This window comes from Cryptotermes secundus, unplaced genomic scaffold (assembly GCF_002891405.2).
Source record: "Cryptotermes secundus unplaced genomic scaffold, Csec_1.0 scaffold1363, whole genome shotgun sequence".
In the NCBI taxonomy this organism is placed as follows: Eukaryota; Metazoa; Arthropoda; class Insecta; order Blattodea; family Kalotermitidae; genus Cryptotermes; species Cryptotermes secundus.
The window spans coordinates 38080-61493 of NW_019720593.1; the positions used below are offsets into that span (position 1 = coordinate 38080).

General features: G+C 38.9%; 1 protein-coding gene across 1 annotated transcript in view; it reads left to right on the forward strand.

The window, feature by feature from the left end:
- The first annotated feature begins 1115 nt into the window (after positions 1–1115).
- LOC111870325 overlaps positions 1116–23414 on the forward strand; it is a 36988-nt gene continuing 14689 nt past the window's right edge. The window contains exons 1-5 of the mRNA XM_023862513.2: positions 1116–1342; positions 5060–5182; positions 7863–7990; positions 15139–15274; positions 23143–23268. Coding sequence (XP_023718281.1) covers positions 1247–1342; positions 5060–5182; positions 7863–7990; positions 15139–15274; positions 23143–23268 — 609 coding nt within the window. The 5' untranslated portion in view covers positions 1116–1246. The remainder of the gene's footprint in view (positions 1343–5059; positions 5183–7862; positions 7991–15138; positions 15275–23142; positions 23269–23414) is intronic.

Genomic DNA, 23414 nt, shown 5'->3' on the forward strand with positions numbered 1-23414 from the left:
TCAATTCACACTTTTTTCTTCTCATCTTCCATCTAAAAACTTAAAAATTACGGTATACAAAACCATAATTTGTCCATACTTTTATGTGGATGTGAAACTTTATCTCTGACATCAAGGGAAGGACATAAAGTGAGGGTGTTTGAGAACGGGGTACTGAGGGGAATATTTGTACCCAACAAGGTTGAAATAATAGAAGACTGGAGAAAACTACCTAATGAGGAGCTTTATAACTTATACTCTTAGCCAAATATGTCAATAATCATGTCAAGAATGATGAGAAGGACAGGGAATGTAGCAAGCATGGAGAGAAGAGGAGAAATGAATTAGCCTAAACTGTTTTGCTGGTAAAGGATGAAGGTAAGATACCCTTAGGATGACGTAGGCATAGGTGGAAAGATGATATTAAAATGGATCTTAGAGAACCAAAATGGAGTGAAATGGACTGCATTGATCTGGCTCAGGATGTGGACAGGAGCAGGACATGAAACACGACAACGAAACTGTGAGTTTATGTTTTGGAAATTCTTGAGTAGCTCAGGAACTGGTGGTCTCTCAAGGACTCGGCACTAGGCAGTTAGGATGAATTTTTTTTTGCCGCATCATTTCCAAAATAACATTCTTGGAATATACTTGGGGTGTATAGGGCGGCCGGCTCGTAGGGCTGACAACCTTGCCGCCATCTTTAAGTCGATTGTCTAGAAAATGTGGGAACCTCAACATCTCACAACCCTATGGGCCTCGACGGCCTGTTACAGGGTACATTTACTTTTATTTTTTTACACATAAGGTCAAATGTTTTTGGTTAATGCTGTACTCCAGCCCTGTCCAACGTGGCGCCCGTGGTGTATTTTTCTGGCGCCCTCCGTAACCACATATAATTGAGCCGATTTTTAATATTAATTCAAATTGTAAGACAAGAGGCATTTTTGAACGTCTGAGTACTGTTAAATATTTTCGAAAAATTTTAGTAGTAGTAGTAGTAGTAGTAGTAGTAGTAGTAGTAGTAGTAGTAGTAGTAGTAGTAGTGTGTAGTGGCGCCCGCACCTCCATAGGCATCAGTGAATTGTGCACCGAGTACATAAGAACCATAAGAACGTTGGTAAGCACTGCTGTAGTCCATGTATAAACACGTGACAATTCAAATCATAATGGCGGAAATTTCTTACGAAGTTGGTTGGACACTTAAAGAAAACAATTTAAAAACTATTACCGATATTAAGAACTGCTAAACCATGTTTATAAAACAATGGTACTATGGACAAGATTTTTATTTCGAACACTGACCGGTAACAAATGTATGTCGTTTTCATTTCAGCCAAAAATTCCTTTAAACTTTCACAAGGTAAGTTCACACGAAATATTACAACCTACAATTTGTGTAATATCTATATTTAAGTCCGTAAGTGTTTTGAAAATCGAAACCGTACCGAATTGTCTGTTATTACACGATGATGCTGAAAATTTGTTATACCAGATGTGTTATAACCTCACCACCACCATCGACTCAAAGGATGATATCCACGATTCCCACTGACTTGTTACTATAAAATCTTAATCGATCTTAATTGTTAGTGCGGCGATCAGTGCAGTCTATAATTGGAGGCCTGTCTTTGTAATACGATGATCAGATGGCTATAACCGCTATAGCTGCCTAGAAATGATTATAAGGTTGCGAAGTATGAATGAGACGAATGAGACCAAGACGTAAGATTTGAGGTTAAGAAAATCAGGAAGCTTGTGACGCTTGAGACGGTACATATGGATGTTAATTCTGTTCTTGAGCTGTTACGGCCCGTAGATGTGGCGATGTTGCCGACGTTTGGAATGTGCATGCAGCCTCAATCTTCTTGGTCAAAGTGCTGTTTGTAAGTACATGTGTAACAACATTAGGAGACAGGTTGTACATTTCATAGCAACAGAACCTGACAGCCATTCCATTTTAGAGCATTCATACAAGATGCCACAATTTCCCGCATTCTGTTTATAATTTATTCTACAATTTCTCACAGATGTCCACACTCAGCCTTACAGAGCGCAAATCCTGCTACCGATCTTAAGAACTACATTTCAGCCATTATTAATCTTTCTATTATTTTGTGCGCTAGTATAGAGACTTTTCTGGGGGTCTACTGCAGTGTAAAAATCAAGCCAGTAATTTGTATGAACCTTGAAACCATCTTCATATGATTTTTCATTTTCTTTCCTTTCTTTTTATTTGCTTTTCTTTTAGATTTTTTCTTTGTGGCAGCAGTTAGAATTATATACTGACAAAATTAATGATATTTTCAATTAAATTTAGATTGTCTTTGAAGAAAACAGTGGGCCCAGGTACATCCTAGACCCCCTCTCCATTTCCATAGTACCTAATCCCCGATATTCTGTTCAGACCTCTGAAAGAATTAGTTGAACTAGTGTTAGTGTTGCTGTATAGGTTTGTAGCTCTTCGTAGAATCATAGTCAAATATGAAAGTTTGTTAACGAGAAATTGAGAGGATGGGCAGATTTCCCCAAATTTGTGACAGCATGTGTAATTTAATTCATGTATCCTATTTTTACATAGAACAAGGACGCGCCATAGCTCAAGCGGTTAGTCGCTGGCTTCTGGCCGGTGGCCCGGGTTCGATCCCGGGTCTGATCAAGTGGGATTTGTAGTGGACAGAGTGGCACTGGGGCGGGTTTTCTCTGGGTATTTCGGTTTCCCCTGCCAATCATCATTCCACAAAATTCTCCATCATAATCACTCGGGGCAGGGTACAATAGGCCAATCAGTGGCTACTGTGCTGAGTGGCCACAGTTGGACTCCACCCCCCACTAAGCGAATTTTTAAATTTTACATAGAACAAATTAAGGGTGCATAATTCTATCTCTCTCTCTCTTTCTGTTGCTCCCACTTCAAACCATAGAGCATTTGTGAAATGCTTTGTTTCGCTTTAGTTTCTTAATCCAAAGACAATCGGTAGGACTCCTTGGATGGGGGATCAGCGTGTTACAAGGCCGCTACCTATACAGGGAACAACAAACACAGAATAAATGCAGGCAAACATCTATGCCTTGAGTAGAATTTGAATCCACGATCCCAGCTTTCAAGTGAGAGAAGACAGTTCATATCTTAGATTGCGCAGCCGCTGTGATCAGCTAAGAGTGCATAATTAATATGACTAAAAAAAAAGAGTTAAATTCAATAAGACAAAATAGAGCCCAAAACTATTTCTCCTTTTCTTCTTTTTTTTTTGTTAGCCTTATGACTGATTTAACTATGTTGGATTTGAGGTAGCAGTAGCAGCAGTGGCTGTGCAGAGCAGTGTCTTCTGGGCTGTAATGTTATGCAATTCGGAAAGATCCTGACCCTTCAGGGGAACATACAACATCAATCAATCTTTAGTGTTGTAGAGCAAGCCAAGAAAGCAGCAGAAACAGATGGCAATCTTAGCTTGGCCAGCTCTCTGACCCCACAGGAGGAGACAGTGTGCTCCTCCAGAATGTCAGGCTGTCAAAAATCTACACAGCGTTACAATCCAGAGGACTGTATTCTTCATCTCATCATACTGTTCACACCAATTTATTGAACTGAGTTGTGGCGTAGAAGTTTTGATTAACCTTTTGTGTGTGTGTGCGTGTGCATGCATGGGCATACATACCTGTGCAGGTGAGTGTGTAATTAATAACACATTATTCCTGACTCTCCTTAGAAACAGGAATTATGATGTTTTTATAAGCAGTGATGTTTTGCCTATTTTATCATTTACAGTTTGTCTCTTAGACACTGTTCTGATGAATTCATAAATTTATTTATTTATTTACTTCATATCCATGGATCATTATACATGATATAGGACAAGTCAGATACTTTACAATAATAAATAATAATAATGATAATAAAATAATAATAATATAATAAATAATATAATGATATAATATTGTAATATACTATGATAATACATTGATGATTCTAATAATAGAACTGATAGAATCGTTTAACACGTGACACCGCTGTATGCCTCAAGACCTGATCCATCTATCCCGGCACAAAATCCCTAATTTTGTTCCTGTAAGAAAAAAATACAGAATACAGCAGTAGGCATTCCTGTAACATTACTAATATTAAAATCTACAAGTTAATTATTCTTGAAATATATGTTTACAAGTGATTAGAACTAGGCTTTGCCCCCAAACAAGAGAAACTCGTCTGTACTATAGAAACAGTGATCAAGTAGGAATGTTTTCAAAGTCATTTTGAACTTTTATAGTCCTGGTACCTCTTTAATATATTGTGGCAACTGATTTAACATACGAAGTCCAGTATTATTGAAATTATTTATGTATAGACTCATATTACATGGCACTATGAACAAGTCCTCTCTTCTTCTTGTATTATGCGAGTGTATTCCTGAATTGGTTATGAAAACATTCAAATTGGTTTTTATGTTAATTAGAATTTAATATATATATAGACATGGTAAAGGTAATATATGTAACAATTTAAAATAGCGTTTACAACTAGTGGTTTTCGGGATTTGTATCATAGCTGTAATAGCTCTCTTCTGCAACCTAAAGATCGATTTTGCATTTCCTGAATTGCCCCAAAATATCAATCCATATAATAAAAAGGATTGAAAATAAGCATAATATAATTTGCGAACAGTCTCTAATCCTGATACTCTTTTGACCACTCGTAAGGTAAAACATATTTTACATAATTTATTTGCTAGTTTTTTAGTATGTGCAGTCCACCTTAGATTCTTATCCAACCAAACTCCCAAAAATTTTGTATGTTCTGTATGATTGATGACTGTATCATAGAGCTTTATTGATGGGCATTCGACTTGTACGTTTTGAGGCTGATGAAAGGATATTGCTGTTGTTTTATCTTTATTAATAATTAATCTGTTCCTTTCAAACCACTCTGTGAGTGCATTTATTGTTTTATTTATTTTCCTTTGGACATCATTAGCACTATTTCCTGTTATAAGAATATTAGTATCATCGGCAAAAAACGATGGTCTCCCATGTTCATTGCCAGCTTCTAGATCATTGATATATAGCAATTGTTTTGTTTCAGTTCACATTTCAACGGCCCTCAAATAATTGCAGAAGAAGTGTATTACATTGTGTGAAGGCATCTCTCTTTTTTTCCGTAGCACATTGTACTTCTCCATTGGAAGAAAATGACAAACTGATAGAGGTATTAAAGTGAATATTTTTTATATTTGCCCATACTGCTAACAAAGTTCAATATTAACCCGAAATTATTGTAGTGCAAGAACTTGTAAAGATCTTACTTATTATTTGAAGGTATAAACATAGACACACACATTCTCTCTCTCAAACATTTAGATACTCTTCAAAAAGATATATTTTTAACATTATTTAATAGATTTTAGAATACAAACAGTTCAGAAGTGGATAATGAACGTTAACATTTCATTGATCTCATAATAGAAGGTGTGCTATGTGCATGGGTGGATGATCTGTTGCGAGAGTCATTGAGCTGAATGAGGAAATTGTTGAAGACAGTGATGAAGTAAGTGACTGTTATGGTACAGAACTGGTTAAAAAAATCACCAACATTGAATTTTATATGTATGGCCATTGAAGTTGATGGTACAGTCAACTCTCGATTATCCGGGCTAATGGTGGGGATGGAAGTCACGGTTAATCGAAAACCTGGTTAAGCCAAATTTCCAATAAAGACCCGTTTCATCGGCATTATAGATTTGTTCTGGCAGCAGATTTTCACTTTTCACAAAACTATCAAAATTGGTGCAAAATTGATCTGATGCTGACAAGTCCCCTGACAATTTCTCACCTTGAATACTGATTTCTCGTATTCCATGACGCTGCTTGAAACGTGTTAGCCAACCGGAAGAAGCGTCAAAACTCCCTTCTAGTTCAAGTGCTTCGAAAAAATATTTAGCTTGTTTAGCACAAACTGGTCCTGTTATTGTTGTTCCCTGTGCCCTTAGTTGATTAAACCAGGTCAGCATCGCTTTGTCGAGATCATCGTATGTTGATTTCTTCATGGTTTTTCTCTTCTTCATTCCGCTTGAATTAGAAGACGAAGCAAAGGAAATTAACTCATTCTTTTGTTTTTTCAAATCACGAACAGTTTGTTCTCCAATACCGTATTGCATTGCTAATTGTTTAACTACAGCTCCTTTTTCCAGCTGATTGATAATTTCAAGTTTCTGTTGAATACTTAACACAACACGCTTCCTTTTAAACCCCGACATTTTGCTAACGCACTTGAAGATCTATATTAAGAAACTGATACTTACTTTCACAATGCACTCTCACACTGAGATGGTACCGTTAAATAACCTGGGGCGGTGTATTTGTCCTTGAAACTTTCCAAAAATTCTTGCATTCTTTCACCCCCACCCTAGAACATTGTGTTTGCATAACGGGACGAAATAATGCAGAGCTCGGTTCACACTAGTGCGAAAATAGTGTTACAACTCACCATGTGAAACAAAAGTGAATGAATATTAAACAACATGTAAACTTAAAAAAAAAAAGCCCCGGTTAAGCCGCAAACCGGTTAATCCGCCCCCGAATAATCGAGAGTTGACTGTATTTGGTGGACCTGCTTGCTGTGATTTATTTAAGAAGTCATCTGTTTGTAGCTGTACCCCAGCCTCTGTTTTCTCACACAACAGTAGATGTGCAGAAGAGGTATGGTTGAACCAGATTCCACCTTCTCTTGTTGCATTCCTCCTCTGCTACTCCCACAGTCACCTGCTCCCTGTCTTTTGATCAGCCAGCAAACATTTCACATTAAAGCAAGTACTATTAATTAAAATTTGTCTAAAATAGTCAGTTGCATTATAATGAAATCACAATTTTTCAAACACACATATAACAAAGAATACCTCTCCATACTAGTTTGCAGGCAGTAAAGGTCATAAAATAACAAAATAAAGGGAATCTTGATAAAATCTTTTTGGGCTGTCAGCTGTCTGATCAGACCATGTTGGTGGGTACAGAGATGCCCCCTGGAATGTCAGTAATTTTTAATCAGCTGATATGTCTGGCAGCCTGAGAAGATTCTGTCAAACACTAGGTGCTGTGAAAGCTTCAGATCTTGCAAAGAAAATTTTCTTTTGTTAAATCCTCCATACATACTGGATAGTTCATAGCCTTGTTACTATACTGACTTAGCTAATCTGGCTCTATTTTTACTTTCTTGTATGAGTGTATGTAGTGAGAGAAAGTAGTGAAAAATTGATCTCAAGATTTCAGTGATATACATGCTTTCAGGCCCCCTGAATAAAAAAATTGGTTTTTGGAATGTCTGCACGTTTGTATGTTGTGTGCCTCACTAGCATCCAGATGATTTTGTCAGCTTCTGTTCATGTTTGATGCCCTGTGAATAGAACATTCTAGCTCCAAAAAATGGGGTCCTTAAAATGGGCACCAAGAAACAAAATTATCATTTGCTAGAAAACAGCTCTAATGATTTTGCATTTATGGAAACCATCTTCAAAAATAAAGCTGCGTTGATGGTATCATCATGAAAATAACAGTGCACACTTTGTATGAAAACGTATGTGCCTTGACTGTTGTATACTGCCAGAAGAAATCTCTGCTTATATTAAATTGTATGAAATGTGTAGATAAGCTCCCACATTTAGAACATGAATAATTACAGTAATTCCATACAGTCAGGAATCATTATAACTTTAATTGCAATACTGTGGTGACAATATTTTGTATCAAAAGGAGCATATTGCAGTTTATATACATAAACGACAATAAAAGTATTTGCATTCTGTAATATAATAATAGTAAAACAATTTCTTCTTTCCACAGATCACATGCCACAGGTTATTTATGTTAACTAGATACCTCTTTTTCTATTTCAGGCTCCATCACCACAGAAACTTACATCTGAATATTTGATTAGTCAGGCATCAACTTCCACAGTATCAGCCACCCAGCAGCTCCTTACGTTGACACTTGCAGCCATTTCTGACACTGCCAAAATGTATAGGTAATGTTTGTACTTATGTTGTTGTTGCAGTAGCAGTAGTAGCAGGCATTTATTGTGTGTATGTGTTACCGCAAGTTTTCTACAACAGGTTCTCAAGAAAACTGTTTATGGTGTAAAGATGATTTCTGGACCAGTCATCTACAACTTCAGCATAGATTCAAGAGTTTCCTTTTAAACTTTTTATACAGAGTGTTCAACTGTGGAGGAAACCTGACAGCAGCCTAGAGCAGATGGACCATTTCTCCGCGACTGCTGTGCCCTTCCCCACTGGTGAGAATGCAGTCACGTCATTAATTCCCTCACATCACTTTCTCTACATGCACACATATAAGAATACTGTAAAAAGACAACACAAACTTACCGTGCTTTGTAACAGGTGCTGGAAGTGACCCCTTCTGCTTGCAGACATGCCTCGCATCACATAAATAAATTATGCGACAATTTCTGAAGTTGGTTCATGGTAATCGAACCAATTATGTGTGTCATTTCATTCTGCAGAGCTTCAGTGCTGCAAGGATTATTCTTATAGACTTTTCCCTTTAGGTTTCCCCAAAGTTAAAAATCTCAAAAACTGAGATCTGGCAATCTGGGAGGCCATGGTCCTCTGCTGATTATTCTGTCATGAAACACTTCCCATATTGCGACCATTGTTGCATTAGCGGTATGTGCTGTAGTGTTGGCTAGCTGAAGATACCCATATTGTCTTTCTTCAGCAGTCAGCTGATGGAATAACTGATTCAGTATATCATTAACATACAGGTCAGAGTTCACAGTTTTGTGAAAAAAAAGGGGCCAATGATTTGCCGCAAACTTACAGCACACCACACTCCCACCTTTTCACTGTGTAAAGGCACTTGCTGTATAGCATGAGGATGTTCATCACTCCATATTCTTACATTTTGTGCAATGACATGGTCACTAACATGAAACCACACTTCATCAGTCATGAACAGAAACTGGATTCATGATTCCATTGTTCACATTTTGCAGCAGCCAGTTTCAAAAACGAATTCTTTCTGCATAATCTGGTTGTTTCAACACATGTATAATTGTTATTTTATATGGGCGAAACTTGATTAATTTTGTGGCTCTGAAAGCAGATTCTAGCGAAACACCAGTTTCCTGTGCTAAGAGTCTTAACGATTTTCAAGGACTGATCTATATATGTGCCTCAATGCCCTGAACCTTTTCTTCAGTCAGCAGAATCCTCTTCAATTGCTTCTTTATGTCACACACTGAACCTGTGTCCTGCCATTTTTTCACAAGCTTGGATACACATGACTGTGGGAACTGGCAAGTGAGGATATTTACTACGAAACTTAAGGATACATTTTCTGTAAGTTTTTTCCTTGCAAAAGTTTTAATAATAAACACACTCTATTCAATAGTGAACTTCATTTCAGTATAAATATTGATCATCTGTCAACACTTGTAACACAGACCGACTATTAATGCGACTTACTGCGTCCTCCGTAGTCTAGGGGTAATGTTCCCACCTTATGACTCAAGGTACGCGGGTCGTGGAATTTTTAAGGGCGGAAAAATTCAGGGAACAAGTCTTCTGGGAGGGACTTTAAGCCATGTGTCCCGTTTCGTAGATTTACGGCACGTAAAAGATCCTCATGTCTCTAGGAGACCTGTGAGTAAAATTAGGCAAAGTTTCCTGCCCAAGTAGTTTCCAGTTCCTCCAGTAGATGGAGAAGTATCAGGGACCACCACCGGAGAGGGCCAACCTCACTGGCAGAACGGGGCTGATAGCAAGCACCAGTACTGGAAGGACATAGCGACTAGTTAAAATAATTAAAGGGGGACGCACGATAGATCAACAAATGGTCGCAGTGCATGGGGAAACCCACTCCCTCCAAACAATAATAATAATACTGCAGTAGCAAGATCACACCACCTGACGGCCCATGTTTAACAGCACTAATGACTCATTCTGCTATTGACATTTGCGGCAGCAATCTGTGAGAAATGTTGTATCCGCTCAACGCTGCTGCCAGGTTTCATCTATCATGGAACGCACTGTATATGCATGTGTGTGCATTTCAGCAAAGGAGTTTTCTAAGTCACTATTTTCTTTTTGCAAAAGTACAGGATTTTGTGAATGGGTTTATTCTTTTGAAGTTCTTTATAGTTAGGACCATTGAATTCAGATGGGACTTGTACTGCTTCACACAGCATAGTTCATTTTGATACTTGCAGCATTGGAATTGGTGTGCTACTTGCAGGCATCCAGATAGAAGGTGAGAAGATACAATCATATGGAGGCTGCAAGAGGCGAAGAAACTGTTCAGTTTTCATGTGTTACATTACCAATGAATTGGCTTTTCTGCATAACTGATAAAGGATTCAGCCTAGGAGATAGGGGGCACACACTAGCATAGTTGGTTGAGGCACTATGCTACAAGCCAGAAGGTCGTGGGTTCCTGTCCTGAGGAGGTGGATTTTTCCAATTTATGTAATTCGTCCAGCCGCACTGTGGCCCTCGGCTCCACTCAGCCTCTAACAGAAATATTCCTTGTGGGGTAAATGGTAGCTGATGCATAAGGCTGACAACCTTACTGCCACCTGTGAGCCATTGTTTAGAGAAAATATGGGACCATTGATGTTTCACAACCCTATGGGCCTTCACGGCCTGCTATAGGGAGAGGTTTACCTTTTTACCTTTTACCTCTATGAGATAAATGTAAACAGGAAAGGCAATTGAAGGCTACAGTCATTTGGGCTGTAACACTGTGTGAGGAAGAGTTCTGTCTTCTGGGAAATAACGCCATGTTAGCAAATGAAAGTCAACTGAAATTTTGAGAAACATGTTGCCTTCATCGTCGTGGTTGAAGAATAAGCCAAGCAAGAAACCAGTTTGAAAGCAGATTGTAAACTGTTTTCAAACTGGTTTATTGCTTGGCTTATTTTCCAGCCATGAAGATGGAGGCAACATGTTCCGCCATAATGTCAGTTGTCTTACAATGGGCTGCATGGCTTATATCCCAGAAAGTTGAGCCGCACTTCCTCCTCTTCGAAGACGGCCGGAGCTCTGCTACCAATTGTTGAGCCGCTTCGAAGACCACCGGAGCTCACAATCGACTGTTTGTCTCGTGGTGTTCCAATGCCTCCCCAAAGTGGAAGGGGATCTCAAGGGAGGAACCGAGAGGGTTAGCTGGCATAGGCGTTGGGCAGTACAAGTATTTCAGCAGAGTACAAGAAATCATAACAATCCAGCTGGCTTTTCAAATATATAAAAATATATTGCAACAAAAGAGTAGAAATGTAAATCATACAAATATGACAAGGAAAATGTTACAGCTTCGCCTGAAGGGCTGGTAGAAAAATCAAATAAACATCAGTCCAGAATGAAACAGAATTTGCCCGCAGTCAAAGTAACGGTTGCGACCCTTTTAAGTTCACTGACCTGGGCTGATCAATAGCCTTGAAAGTACATGGTTAAAACTGTCGCAAATAGCCTGGTTGCCAAGATGAAACTCGATCATAATGTTCTGACTACACCGATTACAAAATAATACATAAAACAGAGCTGAAAAGAAACAAACATTCAATCCCAACAAAATGCCCCTGCCGCATTGCGGCACTCAGTGACCAATCACAAGTCACGTAACTCCTGGCACTCTCACAAAAACAGGGCAGTTCTAAAACATCTCGCCCAACTTCTCAGTAAGTACTTACTTGATAAAATATATATTACAAGCCAGGGAAAATAATTAATAAATAAATAAATACACAACTCCCGAGCCAGCCAGCCCCACGCCGGCTCGACAGGGCTTTCTCTCTCTTCCTGTAGTAGTCAATGCGCCGAACCAGAATTTCTACGCATAACGCGTAATCAAAAACCAAACTGAATTTCGAACTCCCACAACCGACCTTCTCGGTCGGAGACGAAGAGGAAAAAGCCACAGACCAACTTGTCTGTAAACGTAGCTCGTGTCGGGACAAGAGGGAAGGGGAAACACGTGACCTCTAGGTTATGCAAAGAACTTGATGGGAAAGGGATCGGCTCCGCGTCGTAGCATACGTAGTTGCCAGAGAGAGAGAGACGGTAAATCCAAAGATCCTACACCGAAAGAACCGTGACACGGTTCAAAGTAGAACTCTTCATAACCACCTTAAACAATACATAGTTCAGAGATGAACATATTTTCTCCACCTTTAAGGTGGAAGAGTAAGTCAAGCAAGAAACCAGCAGATGCAGGCAGCAAGCAGATCATTTGGCTTGCATTTGTGATGTGACAGTAAAGTTCGCAAACTCATTGTTGTAAAAGTGCTACATACCTCATTGCTGAATATCACTGTGGTCTCCTTTGCAGTACTCCCATTTTGAAGCTATGCACCGATGCCCGTGTCTAGTCCCCCCTTCAAGACAATTTTGGAACTACGAATAGTTTTGTGGAATGGCCTTCAGAGCTGCTGTCATATTACTCCTGATGTCATCAGTGTTATCAAAATGCCTTCCTTTGAACATTTCCTTTATCTTCAGGAACAGAAAAAAGTCATTGTTGCTAGATATGATGAATAGGGAAGGTGTTCCATCACAGTTATTTGTTTACTAGCAAAAAACTCTCTCTCAGACAGTCTTCTTTGGTGAGCTCTTTGGAACCATTTTTGCACAAAACTTCCTCATCTTCATTTAAGATTTTCCTAACTGTTTCTTTGTTGACGTCTGCTTGCTCTGCTATGCTCCTGACAGTCTGCTGACGATTTTCACACACAATTTGATGAAATTTTGCAACGTTTTCTTTAGTTCTCCTTGTTGCTGGCTGTCCTGATCTCTCTTCATCAGTGACACTCTCTCTTCCCTCAGAAAAACGTGTCATCCACTCATAAACTGCTGTTTTCATCATGGCATTATTACCATAAACTTCCACTAGTATCTCTCTGATTTTGCTTCCACTCATGCCAAGTTTAACAAGAAACTTAATATTTGTTCACTGCTCTAATTCTAATTCTCACAATGGCACACCAAAACACATTCAGACAATAACAGATGTCACCCAGAAAGAGACTACCATAGATCAACAACAATATGACTGTGAAACGCTGATATGCTAACATCATCAAACCATGCTGAGGTTTCTGTCCACTGCTGCCATGGCAAGCACACAGTGATGAGTTGGTGAACTTTACTGTCAGACCTCATAAGCGTGGAGCACATTCCATTGAAACATCAGTTGACATTTATGGATTACTAAGCATTATATCCTAGAAGATGGAAATCTTCATAATCACCTCAGATCCTACATAGGTGTCTCAAGGTTGTTTTTGTCATGCTTTGTCATTGCTAAGTGGGGAATGGTAAGGGTTAAAAACGTATTTATTGTTTTGAAATGCATATTCCAGGAACTTTTTACAAGCTGCCCAAAATATGTGGAAGAAGTTTATTTCAAGTTGTAAGAATTATTGAATTAATGATGTGAAGTACAAGATGGTAGAAATATGTTCACAAGAGTTTTTTTCCTTTTGAACCATTAATTGTGAAAAAGGAAAGGAACTAAAATGTTTATTCCCACATTTCTGTTGCACAGAAAAGCATATTTGTAAGTCCTTAATGTTAGTCACATGACGATTAAACGTTAGATTCAGGAATTATAAATTACACATACAGTATTTTTCTTTGAAAACTCTTAAAGAAGCAGTGATACATGATACTTGATGATATTGATCATTTTATCCATGCTGTCCAGGAGATATGGAGTGTGATGCATGGACTTATATAACTCCTGTTTATTTAATATGCAGACTTAAATGTAAATGTTATTTTGTATTTATACGAGTATTATAATCATCTGGCATACATTAGGCTTATAAGGTATTTCTTTATGGATTTTAACATAAATATATTTCAGCTGTTAATAATTTATGAGGATTTTGGTTCTGAAATGTTCCAAATTAGCAGTTGTAAAAGCTCAGTTTTTATAGCAGCTAGGCTATGGGCTGGATAGTGAATCAGGATTTAATTTCCAACAGTGTGAAGCAATTTTTCTCTTCTCCACAGTATCCAGAATGGTTCTGGGCCCATCCAGCCTCCTATCCAGTGCCTTTTCTCTGAAAGACATGTGTTTATATCTTGCGCATTGTTTTTTGCAGTGTGTGTGGACTAGCCCACACACACACACACACACACACACTCTAACCACCAGAACACATGTAAATAACATCATTCATGACATACACATCATTCCAAAAAACAAAATGTATGCAAGAAGAACCCCATGGCAGAGTGCATCATTTTGCATCATTTTAAATTACTTTTAAATATTTAAATTATTCTAACAAGAAACAATTTGTTTTTTAAAATAATAAGCTTTTGGATGTACAGTGCCCTCAGGTGATGAGGGGTTACAGTACACTGTAACAATTTACAAAAATCATCATATTGTGACATGACGCCAGAAAGCTGGAATAGCGAAATGAGAATAGACTTTCATTGCCAGGCAGCAACTCGGTAAACACATTCCTATGGCAATGAATACTCGAGCAACAATTGAGTAACTTCCATTGCTCTGCAATGGCACTCTAAGGACACGTTCCCAGCAATAGAGAGGCTGTGTATTTTCTATATGGTCTGTGCAGATTGGTTATAAAGAAGAGTTCATTTGAGGTCTTACAGTGAAGTGCGTTGAGTTTCAAGTTGCCAGCCTGCCAGGATATGAACTTGAGAGCGGAGGAATTGAAGTGAATTGGCAGCTGCAGAATAATGGCAAGAAAGGAATTAGGCTGTAAAAAGGAGACTTCATGAGTGATTTGAAGTGACACCGAGCACTGTGATTTAGTCATTACTATTTAATAAGTAATAGTAATAGTAATGATTGTATCACAACGTTGAATGTATTGACTATGTACATAACCAGATATATTAATAATTGTAATGCTATAATACATATATCAATATAGAATGCAATTTGGTAGTTGAAGATATTGCTATTAGTATGTCTTGCCTGATGATGGCTCTTTAATTAGCCAAAACATGTAGCAATCAAGATCAATAAACTCACGGTGCACAGTTAATGTGAATGGTAGTATTGAGAGGTGTTTTGTTTGATGGTTAGAAAACATTTGATTTAATATATGTTAGCACAACAGGATGCATCCCTTGAAGATTATAAAATTTAGATATGGACTTGAATGTGTTACAGAAAATGTATGGAACAACTTATGTGCACCATGGATGAGTGTCTGCTGACACAGGGCCCAGAAGCTGCTTCCTTGGAATTATGGGATGAGGTTGTTGCCATGAGAGTGAAAGTAGAGGATTGTAAGCAGCGGTTACAGGTGATATATTACCTCTGTCATTGTCATGTCTGTCTGCTGTCTTAGCAAGATGATAACCTTGTTTTTTTTTTGTATGGATATGATCACACTCTTAACTTTACACTGGAAACACCATTTAATGTTCTCAAGTTTTCCCACATTTAACATTTAGTTCCAGTGATTGCAAGTAAATAATCTCCATGATAAATTCCCCCATTTAAAATTTTCCTAAGTTCAGTGTTCCAATTCACTCCTCCCTGAAGAAACTTGAATAGCACTTTCAGTATAGATGGGTGAAAACAGCAAGTGACAGTTATTAGTCACCACTTGGCTGTTGCACAGTTACAGAGTATGTCAAGAGATGAGTGTTACGGAAACACCCAAAGTTACTTAGGATCGAGTCATCAGACACCAGTGATCCTCAGTTGATTGTTTCCATGGTTTTTCAAAGTCCTTCTTAGTAAATGATGGAATAGGTCCTAAAATCCCTGTAACAGGATGTGAAGGCCCACAAGGTTGTGAGACATAGAGGTTCCAACATTTTCTAGACAGTCGGATTGCAGATGGCATTAGGTTGGGTTAGCACATTCAGTATAGTGACTGGCTATGGGCTGGACGACCAAGGGGGCAGGGTTCGAGTCCTGTTAGGGTAAAACATTTTATCTTCCCCACACTGTCCAGACAGGGTCTGGGGCCCACCCAGCCTCTTATCCCATGGGCACCGGGGGTTCTTTCCCCAGGGTGTGAAGCTGGCCACTCACCTCAAACTTGCACCAATGTCAAGAAAATGTAGATCTATACATGCACTCTTACATACGCCTTCATGACATACTGCTTAATTAGTTAAGCAGAGGGACAGCTTTACCTTTTACCTTTTTATGTTATTTAGGAGCCAGGATAGCATAGTTGGTATAGCGACTGGCTATGAGCTGGGCGACCGAGTAGTCAGAGTTTGAGTTCCGGGAGGGTCAAAAATTTTCTCTTCCCCACATTGTCCAGGCTAGCTCTGGGACCCACCCAGCCTCATATCCAGTGAGCACCTGGGGCTCTTTCCCAGGGGGTTTAGTGGTCAGCTGACCACTCACCTCAAACTTGTGGAAAGGTCAAAAAACGTGGATTTATACATCCACTCCAACATACACCTTCTTGACATACTGCTTAATTAGTTAAACACAACATTTCCTGTAGTTTCTAAAATAGGCCACAACCTCTTACTTCCACATTCTTTCCCATTCATCATTTGGCATATGTTGCCTTGTATATATTCTGGGAAACTGATAGGATCATTAAATAAATAAATATGAGTAAAATATTCCTCATCCTTGGAGAACATGGTGTTTATGAGGTATATTACTTAACACATCGCGGACCGGCGATTTAAATACAGTAAAACCTGTCTTAAACGGAATCTCAAGGGACCAGAACAAATTTCCGCTGAAGCCAGGTTTCAATTTAATCAAGGTACACTATAATAACTAAACAAGGACATAAACGTATTTGAAACAAAACAAAGCAACATGCTCATTAATGTATTCAGACTATAATCATTGAACACATGCAAACATTACATTGAACAGGAAAAAATTGCAGTACTCACCTTTTATAATTTTACCAGAACTCCGGCAGAGTTTTTTGCACACAGTTTACTCTCTTGGCTGCCTGACTTTCCACAAACACTTTAGCTTGAGAAATTAGAGTAAGCATGTCTGAATCATTCCGTTGCACGGCAAACTCCTGCAGTACCTTTCAACTGTTGGCAGCATCCTGATAAGTCTTCACTCTACACTTTTATTCTTCTATCACAATGTCATTTTCCTTTTCTTCCTCTTCCTTTTCGAATTTCTCTAAAATTCTCAACTAATACATCGATATCCATTGTGTCTGGTTCTGTTTGCACATCTTTGTCTATGTTGATGTAATCCTCAGCATTGCAGTTCCTGAAAGCAGCTTCATTCATGCAATGTTGTAAGTCCTTCTGGTCATTCTCATTTTCTACACTAGGAGTAACTTCTACCGTAGAAAATCCTACTTTTTCGAAACACTTTGTCACAGTTTCTGGTAACAACTTCTTTACTGCTTGACTTATCAAAATAACCAAATTTAGAGCTGAGGCAGTTCTTGCAAGTTCTGAGGCGGATGATGTAGAATCTATATTGACGAGCAAAGATTGCATTAATAATTTATGATAGTGGACCTTAACATTCCAAATGATGCCCTGATCCATTGGTTGAGGAACACTAGTGGTGTTTGGAGGGAACCAAGCAAGTCGCACGTTGGAAAGTTTCATATGTTCATATGCGTTATCCAAGAACAACAAAACATGCTGGTTTTGCATTTTCGTTCTGCCATTAAAGGCTGTTAACCGTTCCTCCATGATCTGTGATGTCATTCATGCCTTTTTGTAGGATCTCCACTCAACGGGAAGTTTCTGTATGTCCATGTTTCGGAAGCATCATGGCTTTGCTGCCTTGCCAATCACGAAGATTTTCTCCATTTCACCTGACATAAAACCACATAGAAAAACAGTCAGTCTTTCTTTTCACAGTTTTCCTCCAAAACATTTTTCACCTTTCAGACATAGAGATTTATTCGGAAGTGCGCGGAACAACAGTCCAGTCTCATCACCGTTCGCTATGTTTTCAGGTTCATATTCCTCAATTATGGATGGCAATTTAGCTTCCCATTCCTCAATGGTCTCACTATTTACATCACTTGATTCACCACAAAGTTCATTAAAAACTATCCGATGTCTTTTGCGAAAACTCTCCAACCATCCGTTAAGATGCTTTGAATTCAGTCTTCCCCAGTTTTTCAGCGACTTTTTTTAGCATATTCCTGTACCATAGGACCCGACAACCAGAGATTTTTCACCCTCACACTGACAAACCACTCCCACACAATTTCATTAACATCTTCGTTTGCAGTTTTCTTAAATTTTATGAGCTGAAAGACACCGTATGGGTATGCGCAGTCCACGCGTGCGCACAATGTTTTAAAATCTAATTTTAATATAGAAATTCTTGTTCTACTTACATTATTTTTGGACACCAGCTTTATAAGTAGTCTGTCTTCCCTCCTGCGTCATCTAATTGAATGTTGCCTTAATGTGGAACTGTTGGAAACATCTGGAAATGCATAGTCCAATGTCGCACTTCACACATTTTGTCTGGATGTAACTTCGTTTCCTATGCGAAGAGCACACACTACATCTCAATCTTGAAGTAGAGGAAGTCGGCCAGTGATGTCAAGAGGCCTCCTCTAATCAAGATATCGCCGATGACACGGCAGGAGGTCGACCCCTGGACCGTTGAGGGCGAGGTGGACCCCTTGCAGCATGTTCCAGCATGTTGCGCACAAGGGCGAGACGAAATTCTCTGTGTGACAATTTCGCGCCACAGGATGACAACAGGATGAAACTGTTCAGAATCGTCATATCCAGGAAATGGAAAAATAATTTATTTGTCCATTTCCAGGTCCGACAACTGATGCTATAACTGTTTGCCATTCTGTCCGCTTTGTCGACATAANTTCCTCAAACAAGTCTGGTGATGAAAAGAAATTGTCCATATACAGTGTGTGACCTACGCCCTCAATACGTCTGCATAGGTCCCTAACTGTAGCATGTGTCGCTGTCACGTCTTGGTCTGCACGTGTCCTGTCTTTTCCTAGATAAACCTTCATGTCATAAGTATACCCAGCGGCGTCACAAATTTTGAAGATTTTGATTCCGAAACGTTTGTGTTTCTTAGGAATGTACTGCCTAAAAACCACCCTCCCTTTGAATTTAACAATTATCTCGTCTATGGCCAAATGTTCGGAAGGGTTATAATATTTTTCATATGCATCATTGAGAGCTTCGAAGATGGTCCGAATTTTTCATAATCGGTCATAACTATCGGCATTCCTGTCAGTTTCTGTATTGTTGTCTGCAAAATGAAGAAAACGAAGAATGTGTAGAAAACAGTCGCGTTTCATTGTGCTAAGTAGAAAGGCATGGCAGATTGTTCTGCAGTTGACCAGAAGTCCTTTAGTGTGTCTCTAATGTCATGTCCCATTTGAATGATTATTCCTAGAAACAGAAACATCTCAGAATCGGTCACGTCAGCCGCGGAGAAGGTCCATCTTGAAGTTTGTCTAGGTACTGGTGGTAGTACCTATTCGTCTCTTCCACTAGCAGATGGATAAACCCTGTGAAGTACAGCATGAAAACTCAGAAAGGGGTGGAATCCTTATTTACGTGTGGAGCTTCATTGATATTTAACCCCACAGCTCCACCAGAATAATTATTCACATGCCTCCTGCCATGCTGGTGTGGTGGTCCCCAGGTTGCTGACAAAGATGATGGGTCTACGTCGACTTCAGGTTCTGAGCCCGTTGTTTCCTCGCCACTCTCAGAATCGCTCAGAATCTTCTGTACCGCAGTCTGAATCGGTGTCAATAATCAGCTGCTTCTCAATTTCGTCTTCTTCCAAGTGAAATCAGGCCATGCTGGCTAGTTTAAATTGCAATGTTTTATTCACAACACAACGCGCTAGGCTAGAACGTTCTGGTAGTGCAGGGTCATGCCGAAAACAGTATCTCTGTGTGGTTAGTTCTAGATATGCACAGTCAGGGTTTCTGAAGGACAATTCTAATCATATCGCTCATAAAACATTGCAATTTCAACTATCCACCATGGCCCCATTTCGCATGGAAAAGGCTGCTCATAAATTACACCGATTCAGAATGCGTTACAGACGACACTGAAAGGCATTCCAAGAACAGTAGCTCTGTGTGTTTAGTCCGAGATGTAAACAGAATCATAACGCTTATAAAACATCGCAATTTGAACTATCCAACATGGCTCCATTTTGCATGGAAGAAGCCGAGATTGAAGGCCGCTCATAAATCTCACCGATTCAGAATGTGGTACAGACGAAACTGAAAGGCATTGCAGGGCTATTCCAAGAAGAGTACCTCTGTGTGGCTAGCCCGAGATATAAACATGCAGTGTTTCTGAAGTACAAAGTACGATAAGACTTTTGTGCCCACTCGTGCAATAGTAGAAAGGTTACGACGTGACTGGAGAATGTGCCATACAAACATTAGCTTCCTCCCCTTTAGAAAGATAAGACAGGAAGATTGGATGTCTTGCAGCATGCATTTATACTGCAGAAACTTTCCACATATTTGTGGACAGACACTCAAAATTGGTGGAAAAAAAAAAATTTTGGAATCAGTGTAACAATTTTTACAGATTCTAAAATCTGTAAATTACAATATCTGATTCTGTATTCTTTCTAGATAAAAGCAGCGTTTATTTCGTTCGTTTATCACAAAAATTGTAGAAATCACGGCATTTTGAGTAACATGATTACAATTTTTATTACTCTACAGTGGCGGGCATTTAAATTAACTCCGTCCCGCTACCACTACCAGAATTGAAATGGCCCGTCCCTTAAAGATTAAGTTCTCTTTTTATTTTTCCATTAGCACAAGTTTTCCACCGCTTCAAAATTTCCATTTTCTTCTTTAGAATCTCATACAGTTGAGTTTTACCGACATTAAACATCTTCATGATCTGCTTAACAGACAATTTATCTCGTTCATTTGCATGAATCACTTTTAATCTTGTGTTAAGATCAAGCACAACTCTTGTCTTTGTAGCCATGATGACAACTGCTAGACTAAAGTAAAATTGTAGGCCTAGAGCCCTTACTGAATACAATTTCCAGAAGGGGAAAACAATTCTGCTGAATCTCAGTGCAGGTAGTGCAGTACCATTTGAAGCTTATTTTAAAGATTTGATTTGTTTCATTCTGGTCCGTCACACTAACAATTATAAATACAAATCACTCCGTCCAATGTGAACAGTGAAAACAACACAGCTAGCCACGAGCAAACCTCGGACGACAGCAAGAACCTCCTCACCAAGATAGACAGGTGGCACAAAACCTGCCACATACAAGAAGGAAGATAGGAGTACGGACACGAACCTACGTGGTTTAAAAAACTTTAACTATTGACAATAATGGTTTCTAAATGACATCTAGAATTTTTTAAAAACTTTACAATACCTGGAAGCTGCTGTGATTGTGTAATGTTTCGACTTTAGGCATACTGTGCTTTATAGTATATAAGTGTATGTATTTTAAATCAAAACACCTATTTGTGATGGTAGTTTCCAGTTTGTAATGATGTTCCCTCTGAAGATGGTCCGTAAGGACCGAAACATGTAAGGGAGATAAGTTTTCACATAGTAAAAACTTATATATGTCACATTGGACATAGTGATTTGTATTTATTATTTTAAAGAGTTAGGGAAAACAAAATTCTGTAATATGTATAGGATGCTTAAATTATTCTAAATGATGCATTCCGGACGACCGGAAATTCTCCGTATAAAGGCTTATTTTGATTTCCGTTGTCCGCGTTAGACAGTTTCCGTTTAATCCAGGTTATTTAACATCTTTTTCAGCCCCAAAGTCAAGGGACCTGAAATTATTTCCATTTAAGACAGATTTCCGTTTAATAAAGGGTCTGTTTAAGGCAGGTTTTACTGTATTAAAATCACCCTTGGGGACCACCATTATTAAATCTACTGTCCTAACTTGTACACTGTTCAATTTAAAAATTAATATAAAATCTCCTAATTAATTTTATGAACTAAAATTTATGGAGAACACTTACCAATGCTCCTAGAAGTGCTTGAGAGTGTGATATTTCTGGAAATATTCCCCTTTGTGAAGTGGTATTACACAGAACTTGCAGTGTGGACATATTCTTTTTTTGTGAACTGTGCAAACACGGCATTGCCTAGAAGGATGCTTCCCCTTGGAATGCTCACTCTTCACAATTTTCATGAGGATATATTTCCACATATCATCCAAGAGTCGCCCGCGGGGGGTCCACATGAGGCCTGCGTGGGGTGGGAGTTGATGGGCCCGGTCGCTCTGAGTCTGTGTCTGACTCTGATTCTGCTGCCACCATCTGGTCTGTAGCCCAGGCCTTTGCCACATTCATCAGAACTGCTTTGTAGTTCAATTTTGAATGAGGGTTTAGATTTTTGTGATTTTTTAAACATTTTTTGCTGTCCCCACAATGGTCCTGCCCTCATTTTCGTCAGAGCTACTTTCACTGTTTCTGTCTGTGGCCACAATTCTTTGTTGTCCCCTGTCACTGCCACTGTCTGAGTCACCAAGCTAGCTCATGTAGAAGAATTTGTCCTTGAACCACTAACTACTGGCTGATATATACAACTTGAAGACAGGCAAAGTATTTTCCTTTAGTGAGGGTTAAGAAAACAGTGAGGTCATGTTACTGAATACTAAACAATCATTCCAAGTTTTATTACACACCTGGTGGCGCCAGGGCAAGGTATAGTGTGTTACAACCTAACATGTCCTAAAATCATGATATCATGCGACCGGTCTGCCACATTTAAAAGCCAAAAGCATCATATCATGCGACCAGTCCTCAATGTATTAAGCACTCAGATTTATTCTAACACTCATATGGTGATAAATTAATTGTGGGATTGTAAGGAAATAACTTGGAGGGTTAAATGATGGAGACAAAATGATTGGGAATTCTCCGTCCCCAAACTATTTATTTGTTTCATGTCACTGACTTGAAGATTTATACATAATTTTTCCAAGTTTGGTTTGTTATGTTAAATATTGCTGTTATTGTCACCAAATACTGCAGTAAACTGAATGCTGATAGTGATGGTGACCGTCATGTAGTGGAGTAGAAAATCATTACACTCTCCATATAAAATTTTGTCATATTATTATGCAGTATCACTAGATTTCCTTTAAGAAAATGTTCTGTTTTTTCTTTTAAGGAAAATTAATCTGAAAGTACAGAATTCATATCTGTTGCTAACTACACTGTGTTTATGCTTGCAGGAGCTAACCAGCTTCATGGAGTATGTAGACAAGTTAGCAACTGCTGCTGCTGAAACAGCATTCCTTGGTGGAGCAGAACATATGAGCACTGTTATGTGTGAGTCTCTGAACTCGGCACATGCAAAGGTAAGACGTTTTTATGTTAACATAATGTTAATATTAAGGTAGGGTAAAGTTGCCCCTATGCTTAACTAATTAAGCAGTAAGCCATGACGAAGTGTGGGGGAGTGGCTGTATAGACCCATGTTTTCTTGACCTCGACACTAGCTGGC